The 18,870-nt window shown below is 42.0% G+C and overlaps 1 protein-coding gene across 8 annotated transcripts in view; it reads left to right on the forward strand.

Annotated features, from left to right (window-relative positions):
- ZNF827 (zinc finger protein 827) overlaps positions 1 to 18,870 on the forward strand; it is a 150,049-nt gene that overhangs the window by 87,355 nt on the left and 43,824 nt on the right. For all 8 annotated transcript variants that reach the window (XR_001516371.2, XM_015585089.2, XM_015585086.2 and 5 more), the window contains exon 8: positions 13,297 to 13,400. Coding sequence is in view for 7 of the 8 variants with exons in the window: in XM_015585089.2 (XP_015440575.1) it covers positions 13,297 to 13,400 (104 nt within the window). In the remaining variant the exon portion in view is untranslated. The remainder of the gene's footprint in view (positions 1 to 13,296; positions 13,401 to 18,870) is intronic.

An 18,870-nucleotide genomic window follows, 5' to 3' on the forward strand; every position in this document is an offset into this window, starting at 1 on the left:
CTCATGGGGTCTGACCTCCAGGGGCACGAGGGGAGAGGAGAGACGTGCAGCACTGAAGAAAGAAGCTGATTCTCTTCCTGTCCTTTATAAACCCGCAACTTCCCCCACAGTTGTTTATCGTTATTGATCTTGACTCTCATTCCAACCACAAGAACTAAGGACAAGTGTAGTAACGCAGGATGAAATACTTGGTAGCCTGGCATTTCGACATGTGCTTATCAGTGGGACGTAGGGGTGCCAACTTCCGTGCCCGGGCACCAAGAGAACGTGGAGCCTGTGGGTGTGTGTACGGTTAACTCTCTGTCCCACACAGGTGATAATCGCCCCCGCTGCCCCCATCAAACCCTCCCTGGTCACGGCTGTCCACTGCCCGTTCTGCTGTTTGTTAATGCCTCTATCATAAAGTAGGGAGATAGGGAGAGAGAAAATGATGTTGGACAGCATTCCTTGTTAGCAATGTTTAAAAAGGTTTAGGTGAGGCTAAAGTTTGAAACTAATAACTAGCAAATTTCTAGATCATTAGTTCTCTACCTTATTTTTTTCAACGCTTCCAATGGAAAATTTCGAAAGTAGATAATGTAACCATCACCAAATTTGAACAATTATCAGTTCATGACTCATATTGTTTCATCTGTCCCTTCCTTTTGTCTCCCCTCCCTCTCCCTAGATTATTTTGAAGCAAATCCCAGGCATTTTAAGAACTGGTTTGAGAATGCTATTTTTTTTTTAATCCTAAGAACTTAGACTCAGATGCTTAAATTAGGATCATCTTCCCAAAAGTAAAGGAGAAAAACAACTACCAAAGTGCACCATGTAGCCAGGCAGAAAAATCAATCTACTTAGCAGCTGGAATGATTGGATCGTGTGGGCCTGCTCACCAATGCCTTGACCTCACCCCTTCCTTCCGCCCTTGTTCTTGCCCTCCTCGGACACCCCCACCGAATCAGCCCTTTAGCTGGAACTTCACTCTAAATGCTAAAGCAGCCGTTCTTTAGCCTGTTTAACCTTGGAGTGCAGAACATTCAATCTAAGTATAAAAAAGGCTGTGCGTCTCTTTTGAGATAGTGTGTGGATTGCGTGGTCTTCCTGCTCTCCTACCCGACGAGTGAGATGAGGAGATGGTCCAGCCAGCCCCATGAGAACAGAAGGACCGAATGCTTAAGAGACTAATAAAATCCTGATTTTTCTATTTCCTTTCCCAGCACAAGCCTAAGTTTTACAGGGAACAGATAACCAGCTGATATGATCAGATGTAGACGAAAATATATGAAGCATGATATCATAACCAGATCCCAAAGTTTAATGGAATAAAAAGAAGATCTCCATCTTCAGACATGGACCATCACCCAGCCAGATGCTGGATAAGATCGAAATAGGAAAATGGAACCCTAGAGTAAGAATCAGATAGCTCCTGGCAGGTGAATTGGACATGTTCAATGTTGTGTAACACCATGAACTTCAAACAAGGACTGCCAAGAACCCTCTCTTGGTTATTTGTTCTCTTTTCCCCATTAATAATTCAGTGTCTGTGGGGATATAAGATTGCAGGCCTATAAGAAAAACTCACACTGGCTTGCTTTATTCCAAATGCAAGGAAGTATTTACCTGAATTGTCCTTTTCTCCATTACTAGACTAAAAGCAGAAGTGGGAAAATCAGAGAAAGGTAGATTCATATCATGCTGTGCCGACTAACATTTAATTTGCCCAATTTTCAGAATTTGAAATGCAGGCTATTTTTCTATGATTTAGATAATGGCACTTACAGTGTTTACTAAAAGACATATGTACTTGAAAGTGTTCAATATAGAATTTTCCTGTGTGATGGTTTGGATGTATGTCCTTAAATATTTATGATTCGGTAATGGAAATTGCACAGATTTGTAAAATTATGATGCGCTGCCTCAATTTGTGCAATTTTCCCTTTTCGTTTTTTGAAAGGCATAAGAGAACAATGCTCCATTATCTTAAAAAGTAAAAGATTACATACAAAGAACTCTGGAGTAGACAGAAGCAATTAAGAAAATAAACAGGAAACAGAGCAAATAAAATGGGTGATTTTTGAGTAGCTCTCCATATCATCTTTTTACCCTTTATGTTTTATGACTTTAAGATTAAATGCACTGAGAATTCTATTTCTAAAAAATGGAAATTACTACTGATTTCATGGAGTCTCTTCAGTTAGGATGTTCAGTGCTTTCTTTCTTTCAGTGAAGTCAAGGCTGTTGGTGGGCTATTCCAGATTTTAAAATGCCCTTCCTTCAAGACACTGCCATCTACTGGAATACTGTCATAATAAATAAGCAAATCTTTGATGTCTCTGATGTTAAGTTTACCCCCTAGATATGCACAGCTTGCACTACTGCAGTTGCTCTGACACGAATGTTGATTTGAGAGCCTTTTCATTGTTAATACGTGCTTTACAACTTATCTTTGAGTTTTCATTTTTCAAAAAAATTAAACTAATCTCGGAAAACAACAGATCATGTTTAAGTACATATAACTTAAAACTACTTTGTGCATTGCTGCCCTTTGAGGGTTTTTTCTTATTTCACCAAACCTTTCTCAGTACTTTTATCTATCCCTATACTTCATTGTCCCGTAGGTATCACCCTCTGCCATTTTTTTCTCCCATCCGTGACATCTGTACTGAACTGTTACAGCTTCCAGAACTGTTTAGTATTGTGTTACTATGAAGAGGCAAGTTTAAATCTCTTTTCGAGATCTGAGGGCTGTGCCTTTCTTTTCTTCACTTTTCCATGAGTTCTCCCCCCTTTATTTCTCCTGGCTTGCAAAACTATCCCATCTGGTTTGTATAACTCAAAACAACTAGGAACGAAGTGTAAATTTGCAGATCTCTGTAAGTAGACACCCAAAACCTCTATTCTTTCCGAGTCAGTCACCTTTGACAGGTTATGCAGAGGTGACATGACCAAAAGCTGGCTTCGTTCTTGTTCTTCTTATCTGGGAATTGGTCTCAAGAGTGTCTCCATGGTTGTCACATCAAATAGTCGAGAGTTGACCTCCGCTGAGGAGTGAAAAGCTCACTTGGACGTTGCAGCAGGCCAAGAGGCATCCACATTTCGCTGGCATTACTACAGTTTACGCAGGACAAAGAGGAGACTGAGTTCATCTGCTCTCTGCTCACCTCAGCAGAGAGCCCGCTGCCCTTGTTTATGCAGAAAGTCAGATTCCTGCGGGAGATCCAGGTCCCTCCACAGGCTGACATTTCACAGATCCGGACATGCAGGTTCACTTCCGTGGCCTGAGGTTGGCTCCGGCTCTCCGGGTCCGGCCTCCCAGTCACTGCGGCCCTCGACAAGGCCTGGCATTGTGCTCCTTGCCCTGAGAAGTTCCCTGGCTCCAAGTGGATGAATGCTCCAGCCTCAGCAACAGGGATTGTTCCTTGAAAACTTGGTGTTAGGTTGTACGGTTTGGCCCGCCTCTAAGACAACCCTAAATAGAAGGCATTTGTGTTTTTCAGAGGAGAAAATAAAAAACATTACCAATAGATATGTCTTCCTCAGATGCTCTATTGTTCTTCTACGATATTTTAAACAGCCTCTCCCTTCTACAGCTTTCGGCCTCCTGCAACTGAACTTGGCCAATAGCGATGGGCTCTAATTTAGATCTAGTTGTCCCCGCCTGTGTCTTTTACAACTGCCTTCTGTTATATCATCCCTCGGCTTATTCTTTAAAAGACTAAGAGTCACCTTAAAAATAAAGGATCCTAAACTATAAAACTTAATCTTTTTTTAAGTTTTAAAAATAACTTTTATTTCCAGAGAATATTAGAGAACATAAAGAAGAAAAAATAATCATTTGTAATCAGTCCAACCATCCATAGGCAACCACCGCTAAGTCAGTGTATGTCCTGGATCAATGTTTTTCTATTTATATGTATGTATACTTTCCTGTAAAAATCAGATCCTGCTATATATATAGTTTTGTAACCTTCTCTTTTCACCTAGCAGTATATTAAGAACTTCTTTCCATGTCAGTAAACATAACTCAATATTTTAATTCTTTAACTCAATTCTTTTAATGTTTGCATAGTAGTCAGTGTTTGCATATGTCATAATATATTCAGTCGGTCTCCCGTTATTGGATATGAAGGGTTTTGCTTGGTTTTATTTTCCCAAGTTGTTGCTACTATAAATGATACTGTGATAAATTGACGCAAAAAAAAAGCATTCACAGTTTTCAGGCTTTTGCTATGAATTGTCTAATTGACTTTCGAAAGGATTGAATATATAATTCTACTGTAAACTAATGAGAGAGAATATTTCAAAAATCTCTGTGCTTTGTCATTAAATTTTTTTTTACCAACTGGGAGGTTAAAAATTATATCTATAGTTAAAACCTGTTCATTTATTGATTCCTAGTGACAGCAAGTGATACTTGTTCATGGGGAGAGGTTTGTATTTGTTCTTTTGTGTATTTTCTTTTACTATCATTTATTATTCCATTTGGTAGTTTGTCTGGGTTGAACTCTTTGTTTGATTGTTGCTGTCGATTTTTTTGGTATGTAAAATTTTTAAAAGTAGAAGGAATAATGTGATAAATCACCATATCCCCATCACCCACATTAAACAAACATTTGCCCTGCTTACTTCATCAATCCTTTTTCTTCCTTATATTTTAAATCATACCCCAGACATCGTAACATTCACTTCCAGATTCTTTAATATATATCTCTAAAAAATAAGGATATTTTCTACAATACTGTCGTACACCTTGCAAAATTAACAACATGTTTAATGGGTTTTTAATTGCTAGAAGGTTCTATTTGATCGGCACCAGCCAAGTTCACAAGCCATGTCAATGGGCTAGTAGGAGGAGGAAACACATCTTAGCTTTCTCGTCGCCTCAAAATTAAAGAAAAAAATCTGATGCCTATAGGGGTAGTAGGATGATGGAGTGACCTTGGTTCTCCATCTGCCACAAACCCCATTTAGAAACCCACTGAATCTGCAGCGCCAGCCTCAATGCGTAGATAAATGCCCGGCTGCACCTTGCCAATGTATAGCAATTCACTACAATCCTTCTTTCTTTGAAAATGTGTGCACCCGACATGATCGGTAACTGGGGTTCCATGCCTGGCCCACTGAGGTCACAGGAGGTCTTCTCTGTGTATCCCTTTTAAGCTTACATAAGGAATTGACTGTTTCAGATGGTCAAGGTTGACTTCAGGGCAGAGACCCCCAAGTCATTTTTAATCCTGAGCACTCTCCTCCACCCCCGTGTCTCCTGAAACTTGCTCTCCAGGGTGCTTCATTAAAATAAGCAAATAAAATCGTTCATGAATAGGGCTCCTCGTTTCTGTGGCATTAAAAAGAGAAAGTGTTCATGAGCACCATTAAACTTTTTTTTTTTTAATTATTATTATAGAGTATCTTTTTCACTGACTACAAGAATGCTAATAAGGAAAACAGCCATTGACTTGTATACCTAAAATGTTCATATCTGGGCCCACTTTGTAAGAAACACAGCTGTGCCATATCTCATCTCAAATGAAAGTGAGGGCCCGAGGTAGAAGCTAGGAGGGCCACGTACAGTCCTCGGTGACATTTAGTGATTGCTATGCCAGAGCAAAATGACCATCCTAGGGCTTTTTTAAGTGCTCAAAGTTCTTTTACAAAAATCTGTGGAACTAAGCTTTTAACATATTTCAAATATAGTCATTTATAAATGTGTTGCAAAACATACAGATCTGTAAATATATCAAAAAATATGAAGCATCTATTTCTATTATAAATTATTAGTAAATAAATTAGTCAAGGACAGTAATATTTCAGAAAAGAACAAACACTACCCCCAAAATAAAGAAAATTGCGTTGATCACGAAAATGAGGTTGAAAATGAAATCATGTTATTTGGTCTTTTTTAGAAAATGGAGTATATAAAAGTGTGGCAGTGTTTTCGTTGTTGAATTGTGAGCGTATTTACGTGCAAGCTATTCCAGCTTCTCAGAAAGTTTCTTCTGACCTTAAAGGACTTGAGGAAATGTTGAGAAGGTAGTTATAACTAAGCCGCATATTCCCCCTATTCCTTATCTTCGAATAATCCTAATATGTTAGAAAGGCTTTTAAAAAAACTCTCCTTTTTGTTCTTTGGCAAGGACCGTATTCTGTTCCTGTTAGCAAGGCCTAGGTTCTGTTCAAAGAAGGCATTTCCGGTTTGTGGTCATTTCCTTTAGTTTCATTATATAGGCATTGAGATTCCAAATGGAAGTTACCTGTATTCATTTTAATCTGTCGGTCATATTCCACATATTAAGAAAGTCTTTGAACTAAAGTTAAGATTTATTCTTGGGATAACTCAGGGATAAATTGCCTGTCTCTTCTTGAGGCTTTCGGAGGCATGGAAGATTGTTTTTTCAACTAGGGCTTCCTGTTCACTTTAAAATGTCATGCAGTGTGTCATTCTTGGGTATGTCTCAAGGTCTAAGTGATTCATAAGTCAGAGTTTTAAAAATATCAGTGCAGTGGTTTTAGATAAATATATGGAATTTCAGTTCTTTAAAAATAACGTGATATATCAATACAGAAAACTAGGATTTTAGTGATCTGAAGTAGTAGCTGGGGCTACGTAAGGGTTTGAGGGAGGTCCCGTTAACAGGAAGGATTAACAACCATCTGGTGAGGTGGCCAGAGACTGGAGTCTTCTGGCAAGCAGGTCGCAGATAGAGAAAATGTCGGTTCCCAGAGAACTTTTCCCGCCTGGAATGGGGCTTCAGGGCCTCTTTTCACAGCATATAGCTTCTCGCAAAGACTTAAGTCAGATAACTTATTCTTCAGATTTCCTTAAAAGAAAACAAAACAAAATAAAAATTAACTCAAACTCTTTTGGACATATTTTACCCAGTTCTTGGAAAAAACTCAGAAGCCCTGTTATGTTGTATGATACATCGCTGAATGGATACTCAAGTACTTTTTTTTTTTTTTAAATACCCCATCTTTTTCAATTCATTAAAGAAAAATTTGTCTATGTTTGAACTGAAGTCAGAATATCACTTCAGGATGATTTGCTGAAACTCACATTTAATAGAATTTCATTCCATCCTAAAATACGTAGATCCTTACGTGTTCTGAGTTAAAAACCGATCAGAGAGCACAATCTTTTTTGTTGTTGTTGCTTTAATCTTTCTTTTATATTTGCCATCCCCAAGTTCAGTCCTAGGAATTATTATTATGGTCTTTTAGAAGGGAAAAAAAAAGATCTCTGTTGCTCCTTAAAAATTATACCACTACTAACAAAGGTTTTTTTCCTAACTTTCTCTCGCACACTGTAACCACCTTCTTTTCCTTTTTGTTTTGTTATTGGCATCAGTGGTGGCACGTGGGGAGTGTGAATTTTAAGTAGATGGGCCTTCTGTTCCGCACACAGCAGAGCTTCCTGGTGGCACTCAGATGTTAAAGGTGCCACAGTCGGCACTTAGCAGAATGTATCACTATTTAGAGCTATCATCTTTTATGGACTGTTTTATTATTTATTGTAAATCTTTTCTTGTCATGGCTTCATGCCGTTGACCCTACAGGCCGTCTCATGCCTGGAATTGTCCAGTCACAGTGACAGCAGTGCCTCATCATATTTTAACCCTTAGATGTTGTACAAGAGAAAAATTAAAATACACATTTGAGAACCGTTTTTATCCAGAAAAGAAACTTGAATAGAAAAAAATTTGTCTTTTCTACATAACAAAAAGCGTGAAAAGTAATGGGATGTTGGGCAGTCCTAAGTCTTCACCAACAGCTTCCAGATGCGACTTCTGAATATTTATTGAATATTTATACAAATTAGCTAAGTCTTCTAGTCAACCAAAAGGAATATGTTAAGGTAGATGGAGATTTTGTTCATAAAGTAGCAGGCCCCTCCCGTATTAGCTGTCAGGTCCAACCTGTTCCTCTGCCAACTTTTCAACCAAAAATATTAGTCAGAAATCATTTTTTTAACACTTTTGCCTCTTTCTACTTCCTTGCCTCACTTTCTGATAGAGAGGCTTTGTCACAGTAAAATGACTGAAGTTCAGGTAGCTGGAGAGTTAGTAAGTTAGAGTCTTGCAACAGTCACAACCTGGCTCCTTTCCTGGAAGAGTTGGTAACTAAGTTACTAGCTGAAGGATGGTACAGATGCATCGGATTTGATGTATTGCATGTATTGTCTTCCTCCCCAGGAAGATGCAGGCCCCGTTCATCCCATGTCGGGAACCTCCCAGATCGTCCCTCTCCACCGCCCTCTCCCACCCCTGCAGTCACTGCCGCCCCAACGAGGGTCTGGCTTTGTCCACCGCAAAGCTGGACATCCACCAAAAGCCAGCCAGTGCCCTCCTACAGTCTACAGACACTGTGAGGCCTGGCGGAAGAAAAGGAGCTTGAGGAGTATCGTCTCAATACTAAAAATTACACTGCTTATTGGCGCTGAGTTGCAAGCGTAGGGTCTTCTGTCCTCAGAACCTGGGCAGTGAGTTAGATGACCAGTGTCATTGGAGATCTGATCCTGTGAAGCAAGCGCCTGCTGTAGGGGGCATGCTCTAAGTTTGCTTGCCTCTCCTCCTCCTCTTCCTGAAACATGGATGTCACTCTAGGCAGCCAAAAGTATTATACAGGTGGCAGTGTAGCCATAGTGCCGTGAGCTTCATATCTGTGCTGAGATGGAGGTTTAGCCACATCTAGTGACCTCGTCACCCTTCCCTGTTCATTTGGGCTTGCCCTCAGAAGCAGTGGGCACACACCGCGGAGAATGGTTAGGCTTGCAAATGGACCTGTCCCCTGTGTTGCAGAAATATTAAAAAAGCAGGGCCTATCTTAAATTCTAGAGCAAAGTAAAGGGTCAAATGATTTCAATCGCTCTATTTCTCAGTTGAAAAAGTCTTCCTTCAGCGACCTAGGGTCCTACACACTGGAACGGCTGCTTCCACCCTCCTACATCCGTCCTTCCTCCATCTTCTTTGTTTTGTACGTTCCAAGAAGGATTTGTGATTCTGCGTTGTCCATGAGTTGCCTGGATGTTTAGCGACCACACAAAGGCAGCGTGGTTCAGCGTGTAAGCTCACCAGCCTGGATTCAAATCCTGGCTCAGCTCATGAGCGTAGGAAACTACGGAACTCGCCTGTGCCTGAGTCTCTTCACCTGCAAAATGCAAATAATAATAACGGTAGCTACACTATGGGGTCCTTGTAAGGATTAAGTGAAGTTAATACACACAAAGTACCTTAAAACAGTGCCAGATACTTGGTAAGCAATATATGTGTTAGTTACTATTTTCTGCTGAACATGTACTGTGCACTAAGAACTTGAACGTGAAATATCTTATTTAACCCTTACGACACCCCTCTGAAGGTGATATCTTTAAACCCCTCTTCCAGGCCAGATAGTTTGTGGATTTGGCAAAGGTCTCTTAACTCTTAAGTGGCTGATATGGAATTCAGAGTCAGATCTTTCTACTTCCAAACTCTGCGTAACCCTCTGCATCACTCCCACCTCCCGGCAGGGACGGATGCGAATTCGGAGCATCGCAGCGTCAAGTTTGAGACTGATTCTCTGTTAACCTAATATCTTTTCTTCATAGATAAGACTTTCCGCCAGGCTCGCGCTGCCTTGACTTGTAAACATTCCTCCATTGATTCTTTGCCTTGTCCTATCACTGTCCTTTAGTATTCAATGTGACTCCCTTCGAATTCTCTGCTCCCTTGGAAGAAATCTTTTTTTTTTTTCTATACAGGATAAAGCTGGCATCCAGGGTAGAAAATTATTTATAATGTTGCTCCCCTCAGTGATTGTCTCCCTTTCGACTCAATTTCTTCCGAGAGGCTGGGGAATAATAGGGCTTCACTCCTCACGTCCGTGGAACTCCTTGCTGCCGAAGGGTCCAGTGAAGATGCAGAGCTAGCTCATTTCCATTCCTCAGCAAAACCAAGGAGGCTATTTCCAGCATGTAGCATGGAGGCCTGGGCCCGGTTCACCTGGAAACCGTAGGGTTAGTTTTAAATGTACCTGTGAACTTCACCTGCCTGACCTTTTCAGCTCTTTTTCAGTCCGTGTATGTCACTGCCGGTTTGCGGCGTTGGCCACTGGTCATCTAACTCACTGCCCAGCGTCACCACATCCAGTATGGACTGCTGCTCTGGCTACCTGCCTTGTCTTCTGCAAGCCCCCACCTCACCCCCCAGGCCTAGCTTTCTAGAACTGAAATCCTGTTCCACCTTCCCCTTACTTAAGAGACGGCGGAGCATCCCACTCCTGCTAGGACAAAGCCATGATCCCTGCACTCAGAGTGCCCGCCCGCTACACACCAGCTTCACCTCCCTCACAATGGCCCTTCCTCCAGCTCTATGGACTGGCTGTGTCCTCTCACTGTGCAGGGGACACTCTCCCTGATGCCCTGGCACCTCACAGCCCTACTCCTTCTGGTCTCAGCTCAGCTGTGGCTTCTGCAGGAAAGCCCTTCCAGGCCAAGCTAGGCCAGACCTCACAGTAACACAGCACTGGTCACCACGGCGGTTCCCTTTCACTTACCCATACGGTCTCTGTGCTCCCTGTGCTCCCGACATTTACGACCGTAGACAGTTTTACTGACCATGATGTTCCCTGGCCTGGCACATCGTAGGCACTCGATAAATAGTTACTACAAAACTGAGGGAAGGTGGGGCAGCACACACGTTTCTCTGTGGCGAGAAGAGTGATTTTCTAGAGGCCCTTTACGGGGCTCGTCTTGGGACTCTTGGTGTCCCCAATGGGAAGTGTCCACATTTCAGACCCAACAGTTCCATGGGCTCCATTGAACTCTCAGAGTCCAAGGTGATTGGTATAACCAGTTACAGTGACACGCAGGCCCGTTGCCTGCCTTTTGCCCAGTGCCGGGGGACCAGTCTGTGGTGTTTCCTGTGAACTGTCCACTCAGACAAGAGGACATCACTATCACCTCGTATAGAAGCTTCAGAGCGAAGGAGATGAGAATTGAGAAATGTTACACTCTGAGTTTGACCAAAAATCCTCCAAGTTCTCTACTTCCTTAAAAGTTCTTTGGTTCCGAAATTAACCTAATCACCCCAGTAGTCAACTGACTCTTCAGAATCAGAGCAGCCTTTTCTTCATCTTATACAAGGAAACTACACTTGTGAGGAAAGGCTGATTAATTTATACTCTCTCTTGGGCTAGACAGAGATACAAATAAAAAATAGCTCACGTATATTGAGCACTTACTATCTGCCAGGCACCATGAAAAGCACATTCCATGGTCTATCTTATTCACTCCTCACAGCGATTCAGGGAAGTTTGGATACTGTTTTATTGTTTTATAGACAAGAAATAAGGGCTCAGAGAAGTTAAATGACTTGTACAAGGTCACACAGCCATAAATTGAGCTTGAATTTGAACCTAGAACTGCCTGCTCTCCAGCTCAGGCTCTTGGACACTGTGCTTCACTGCCTTATGCTTTCGAGCATTTTGTTATCACTTGCACGTTATGAGTATTTGGAATACAATGACGTTTCCCCACTTCTCATCACCTACTAACCTACATATAGCCAGTTCATTGTTTAAGCCTATTTAAATCATTTTATGTTTAAGATATAACTAAGAAGCATGCCACACTAAGTTGCATTAAATAAGCCTAGTGGTCATGTAAAACTATATTGTTCATTACTGTACGTTTTGCTTTTTAAAAGTATTTATATATCTTCAATTCTATCTTACTATTTCCTCCATAATAGTGACTGGTAGTAACCATAGCCTTGTCGGTGTGTTTAGAAAAGCAACACCAGTCCCAGGAGTCCTAGGTTTGTATGCCCTCAGGTCTTTTCCTTCCCCTGATCTGCATTTTAAATTTATTAGGGTAATGTTGGTTAATACAATTAGATAGGTTTCAAGTGTATTATTCTATAACATGTCATCTGTATATTGCATTGTGTGTTCACCACCCAAAGTCAGATCTCCTTCGTTACCATAAATGTGCGCGCCGCCCCCGCCTTACCCTTCTCTACCTACACCCTCCCCCCATTCCCCCTCTGGTAACCATTAAACTCTTGTCTGTGTCTATGAGTTTTTGTTTGTTTGTCTTGTTCGTTGGTTGCTTTGAATTTTATATCGCACATATGAGTGTAATTATATGATCTGCAGTTTTACAGGGGGCCTGATGCTGCCAGGTTCTGTTTCTCTGGCTTCTGGGAAGGTTCAGCCAATCAGACGCTCTGATGAGAGATGGGGCGGGGCTTAAGAGCTACAGACTTTCTCCCTCTCCCTCCGGCACACTGTGGCTAGACTCCAATGACCTCCTGTTGTCCCTCCAGCCTCAGGGTGGGGGCGGCCTCCTGCTTTTCCTATTGCTGGGCTTCCGTACTGCCCCCTAGGAACCATCTACCACCTGTGCACCAAGTTCCCGCGATGACATTTTCCCTGTTGTACGTAGGGCTTTCCATTCTCCAGGTTGGACGCTGCTGGATACCTCACTATTCTCACGTGTGATCACAATACTTGTTTATCATTTACTGTAAGGCATGGAAGACGGATGCTATGATTGGGTTAAAACCTTCAGACTGATTAAAAGCATCCAAAGCCTTTGTGTTCACTATGGCTGTGGTCTGGATGTCCCTGATTCTAGTTTTAGCTGAGTCACTAGGGGAGCTTAGAATCACTCAACTCAGAGCCTCAGTCTCATGGAAAGTGAAGGTCCTCCACTCTACCCCAACCCCAGTGTCCTCTCTGGCAGTCCCATTAGCTGCCTTTCGCTCCTTACGAACCAAGACAATTCTAGGATGCAGTCTCGGTTCCTGTGGGGACTGGTGAGGTGTCTCCTTCAGTGCAGAGGCCCAAGACTCCAGCCATCTGCCCTTCTGAAGTATACCACCATTGGTCCCCGAGGGATCAAGTGACAAAAAGTGGGTGAGCAAGGGCAGATCTGTCACCACTCAGGGAAGAACCTCGAACCAGGCCTTTCTGATTCTGACCCAGATGGTTCATCTTCATTTGGGCTCAACATACTCGCAGAACATAAGTGCAAGAGTAAAATTTACTGCTCAGCTGTCCTGACTCTGGGTTGAACCACCTTTCAAAGATGATATTTCATTTATTCACCTTAAGTATAAAACCAATTGGCAGAATGTGCAGATGGCACTTGTCTGATGTAATATATTTTCTTTTTCTCCATTTTAAGCATGATATTCTTATATTCTCTAAGCATCGTTTAAAAAAATTACCTTATCTAGCATTTGTGGGGTTTTGTGTATGTATGGCCAGATGCTTTGGGTATCTTAAATAACTTTAATTTACTAAACTTCACTCCTCCTTCCCTACCCCCAGCCCTTTCTTTTCAGAAGATACATTTAGACAATCACCATTCACCTCCAATTCAAAAGACCTGCTGCCCAGTGAATCTGTGCTTCACGGAAGAATATCAGCTCCAGGTATGGAATCATTGTTGGCTTTGCTTCTACTATTGATCGCTAAAATTACTTTTCTGAAATGTGTGAATTTTCAGATACTTTCAGCGTATGTGTTGATGTTATTCATGTGAAGCTAGGTTTTTAAAGAGAGGGAGAAACTCAATTTAAACAGCCACGAAAGTTTATTAAAAGAAAATGCAGACAGTAAGAAAATTCATCTTCGCTTTAGGAGCTTATCGTTGTTTACCTACTGATATTTCGTTCTCATAGTGAATTTCTTTTTCTTTTAAATAGCGAAGTCTAACCTGAAAATAATTCGCTTTTCACGTTTTCAGTATTTCAGGCAGACAGCCAGGAAGATAGTGGAGAGGGCAGTGGCCAGAACACTAATCATCCCTGGGGCAGGTCAGGACCCCGGTGGGGTGTGGGCTGCCACAAAACCACTTAGGTTTCCATGGAAGCGATACAGCTCCTTCAGACAATCGTGCCTTCCAGATTTTCCTCTCTTCTTAGAATATCTGCGTATATTTATCTAATGCTCCTTTTTGCCATCTCAGCATCGGTGCATAATTTCTTATCCATTCTTTCTGTTTCGTTTCTACTGTTCAGAGTCAAAAGAAAGATGTGCTTGCTGTTCGTTTATCAACAGCCTGGCCATCCCTCAGGGCTCGAGTGTATGTGTCAGAGTTATTATGAAATGAGGACATTTGAGAACCATTGCACTGTAGCCCATACTCCCAACTCAGCCCCCACTTCCCCGACCCCCCAAGACTAATCCAGCAGCTAGAAAAGGTCTCGCTGTGGTTACCTTCGTTCCCAGCTGCTGCGATCATTTCAGAAGCTCTCGGTGGCCTCCATATCCATTCATTTGTCCCTCCTTCGTGTGCAGGAGGGGCTTACTGCAGGGTTGTTGTCTGGGAACTCCTGCAAGAATAAAGTCCCAAGTATCCTCCACACTCCTGAGGAGCCTGGTGTCACAGCCTGCTGGAGATGAGTATTGTGCAATTCAGAAAGAGCCGCATAGCATCTTCTGAAATGTTGGCTTGGCTATCACAAGTCAGTGGAAGGGATTTGTAACAAACAGTTGAGAAGAGGCAACTCTGTCATCCTTAGTTTTGTGATGGCAGATCCATTTCTTCTCATGTCCAAAGAGCCCAGGTACCTGTGTGCTTTTTGGCTTTGCACATCATGTAATAGCTGGTTCTAGAAGTGGAAAGAAATTCTGCTCAGTTGATGTCTTCATTCTCAAACAGGGGCTATTTGAACTACTGTTTACTTCCCACAGTGTCATTTTGAATAGCCATCTCCCTGGTCCCCAAATTATCACCCTGCTGTTAAGTTGATGGATTGTGACTTTCTAATGTCAAAATAACTGCCTAGGAATTGCAAGTCTGAGTGCCGTGACCCATACAGCCAGCATCCCATGATGTATATATAAACTCCGCATTGCTTGCTTAATGTTTGGCTTGGCTATATTTTAAGAAGGGTTTATTGGTCAAGCTACACTCGACCTCCAAAGAGTGTTATCAGTCTATGTTTAACTGAGTGTGGGGAGGGTTTCTGTGATTTGCTTGGTAGACATACTACAAATCAGATAAACTCACAGTTTAAAAAGTTAACTCTTATTTTTGGGGGAAGTCAGTATAACTGAGATTTTTAAAATGTAAATACACTCTTCTGAGGGAGAACCAATCTCTGTACTTCTGCCTTTCTTTAGACAGAGGACGAGCAAAGTGACTGCATTTACATTTTGCTAAAATAGATAGTGAAAAAGGAACTTTTTACAAATAAGCAAGGTGAAAATACTTTAGAACTAGAGTTAAAATTAGAAACATTAAAAATGAGGACAACCTGTGATCACAAATTTCTCATAACCCGAAGGCATATTTTGTAAAGAAAGCCTCAATGGTTTGGACTAATTGTGGAGAAGACCACTCTGAATTAACAAAAGACTGGAGTTTGGAGACTTGACAAGTGAATATTTCTTTCAAGTGTGGACAGTGATGGATGGCCATTACATACCAGCTACAGCTCCCCAGTCCCTTACCCACAATTCCGAAATCCGAAAAGCTCTACCAACCACAGTGTTTTGAATAAGTTACTGGGTGGCACAAGCCAATAGGAGGCTATTGACATTTTGTTGCAGAAATATCAGTGTGCCCATCGGAGTGTTGCATGAAATACGTGTTATGTACCGTGTTATCATTCTGAAACCAGAAAAAGTACCAATCGCAAACTACAACAGGCTACGTTTACTCTAGTACTTCGCTTAAATACTGTGCTGGGAGAAAGGGCATTAAAGCTATAGTTGAGGATCCGAAGGCTCTGTGGTATAAGAGTCATGGGGGAAATTTCGGAGGGCCAAGTGGGCAGCAGGTGGCGGAATCCTTGGAGAAGGTGCAGTGGGGCTGCTCTGGTGCTGCGGCGGCGTTAGTGACGTGGCCGGGTTAGAGAGGACAGGAGGAGGGGATGGGAGAAGCAGACAGAGGCCTAGGCCACTGGTCTGGGAGACTGGTTAGCTTCGCCACAAGCAGTTTGAACTAGAGAATGCTAGTGGCTTTGCAGAAATGGGGAAAGCGGGAAGGAGATGGCTGGCTTAGCGACCAGGCAGAAAATAATTTGTGATTAGCGTATAAGGAAAAGCCTCAGAGTCCTTAGAATGTTACCATTAAAATATTATTTCTAATCTTTATTTACTTCACAAACTTCTTTCCACAGGTAATGCAAAGATAAATGTTGTCCCGGAGAATTATCTCCGATTCCCAATTGGTAGAGACCATAACTGATGAGGTTTCCTGTGCCTAGTTCCAATCTAAGAAACCCCTTGCAAATGCCGAAAACTCATAGCATTAATTCAAAAGTCTGTGTTGGTATATATTTATCTCCCTTCTATCAGTGGGCTGGAATTCTCTTCCAAATACCTTTGGAGTAAGACAGCGGGGCAGGGAGGCGCACCTCACGAGAGTCTCATCTAAGGACAGTGTGCTGTGATCATGTTTTGGGCCTGTGGACGATGAAGCAGTGTGAGGCTCGCTAAGCTGGGAGAGGTGGGTAGGACCATGGGCTGTGAAGAAATCGAGAATAGCACAGTTAACTAGGCATTTGCCTTTGGCAGATGGTATCTGAGACACACAGCTGCCACCATCCCAGAGAAACAGAATCAACACAGAGCTTCGCGGTATCCTGGCCTCTGTTGTTGCCACTATTTCTAGACTGACTTTCCTGACAACCAAAGAATACTCAAGAACCAAGACCTAACCGTTTTACTTGCTGTGAATGTCTAAGACAGAGGTAAAACCAGGAGTCCTTAATAAAATGAGTTAAAAGCTGCTTTCACCTTCTGCTGGAGGGACGTGGGGACAAAATGCTCTTCGAGCTGTGAATAGATGACTGAGTACACCCTGGGTGATGCTGGTACTGGTGGTGATTTTACAAAAGAGAGAAAAGAACTTTCCTATTATGGGGGCAATAGAATTACAGACCACGTGTCATGTCACATACTTCTAATTTATAGTTGTCTCACTTTGTACAAGACTTATATTCAAAGAGGAGAGTTGCAAAGCCAGGTGTCGTTCAGGGTGCGAAGGGCACTTTCATGTGAAGAGCAGACCCACGACCACGGTCCCTACAGCTACTCGTGTTTCCCATCGTCTCGCGTAGCAAAGGCTGTGAAGAGAAGAGCACATACCCCAGCACTGCTTTTAAACAATGCGGAGCTTCAGTTCTGTCTTGTGATTTCTGAAGTCACAGTCTGTTTGGTCTGTATTAAGCCAAAAAACAAAAACACAACCAGAGCGGGTGTGAAAAAAATGTGGGTCTCGGTGCAATTCTTTCAGAGCGTTTGGAGTCACAGACGCTTCTGTGTGTTTTCAGATGGAGCTTCAAGTTAGACGGTGGAAAACATATCAGCAATTATAGTTGTAGATTTTTATCCCCGTTATTTGCTAACTTCTTTAAAAAAAAAAAAACTCTTTTTGTTGTTGTTTATAATGTACAAATGAGAAGCAAAGAACATGGGGAAAATTTAGTTCCTTTCAGGACCTGATGTGCCAATCAGGATCTGACGTTAAATAAAAAATCTGGTTTGGAATAGTCTTCCTTGTCCCCAGGCCACTTCTTGATCCATTATCCTCTCTCTGTGCTGCCCATTAATCTAATAAAAGTAGTACCATGTCATATACTTTTCTGAAATCTAAATAAATGATGCCTTGCATTAGAGTGCCACCCACAGCTAACCCCGCCTGCTATGCTACTGGTCAAATATGAATGACCTCGTTCAGACAGTTGGCTTAAAAGATGTGCATGTCACATCTTGATGTTAAGATTTCCCAACTCATACCTCAAAAGAGACATACAAAGCTGTTCTGGATCACAGCAAAATGTGTTCTTCAATCCTTTTTCAAACAGAGCATTTTCTTTTACAATTCAGACTAAGTCGCAGATAAACAGTAGAACATCGGGTGTTGTTGGTATCATTTTGTAACTTAAGCTCCTTTTTGATTAAACAGATTTATTCTGTACAGAGAAGGAAGACCTTCTAAATCACAGGACCTATGCCATCTCATTTAATTCTGAAAGCAACTCATTGAGACATAGGAATTAATAGCTTCTCGGCCTTTTCGCTAATACCAAGTGTGAAGACATAGGAATTATGCTCAATTTACAGATGACTAAAGAGGTTCAGAGAGATTTAATAACTTTTTTCCTAGTTTTATTGAGATATAATTGATGTATAACATTGTATTAGTTTAAGGTATATAATATAATGCCTTGATACATGCGCGGCAAAAAGATTACCACAATAAGTTTAGTTAACATTCACTACCCAACGTAGTTATAATTTTTTTTTCTTGTGATGACAACTTTTAAGATCTACTCTCTTAGCAACTTCCAAATATAAAATACAGTATTGTCAGCTATTGTCACCATGTTGGACGTCACATCCCCAGGACTTTTAACCAGAAATGTGCACCTTTTGTGGAAAGATTTAATAACTTGTTCAGAGTCATACAGCTGGTGAGTGGCAGCATGGGAATTCAAACCCAGAACTGCACAGTACCTTGTCTCTCTCTTCCCTGTCATGCTGCCCACTAAGTCAGATGATGTGTCACCAGCAGTGAGCAAAAGGAGCACATCTCTCCAGCGTCTGCCCACACATACCCACCATTGGCATTTGAGGTATTACTGATGGGGTTGCCTGCCTTTGTGGGTGTGTTACATGCCGTTGAGTCAGCTCCAGCTCCCGGTGACCCTGTGAATGAGTGATGTTCACAGTACCTTGTCCTCATGTCTTTGCTCAGCTCCTGCAGACTCAAGCCTAGGGCTTCTCTTATTCTCTTATGAGGCAGTCCGCCTCACATTTAGTCTCCCTCTTTTCCTGCGGCCTTCGATTTTTCCCAGCATTATTGTCTTTCCCAAAGAACCCTGCCTTCTCATGATGCGCCGGAAATGACACATTCGATTTTGTCACTTTTGCCTCTAGGGATGTTTC

This window comes from Pteropus alecto, unplaced genomic scaffold (assembly GCF_000325575.1).
Source record: "Pteropus alecto unplaced genomic scaffold, ASM32557v1 scaffold50, whole genome shotgun sequence".
Taxonomy (NCBI): Eukaryota; Metazoa; Chordata; class Mammalia; order Chiroptera; family Pteropodidae; genus Pteropus; species Pteropus alecto.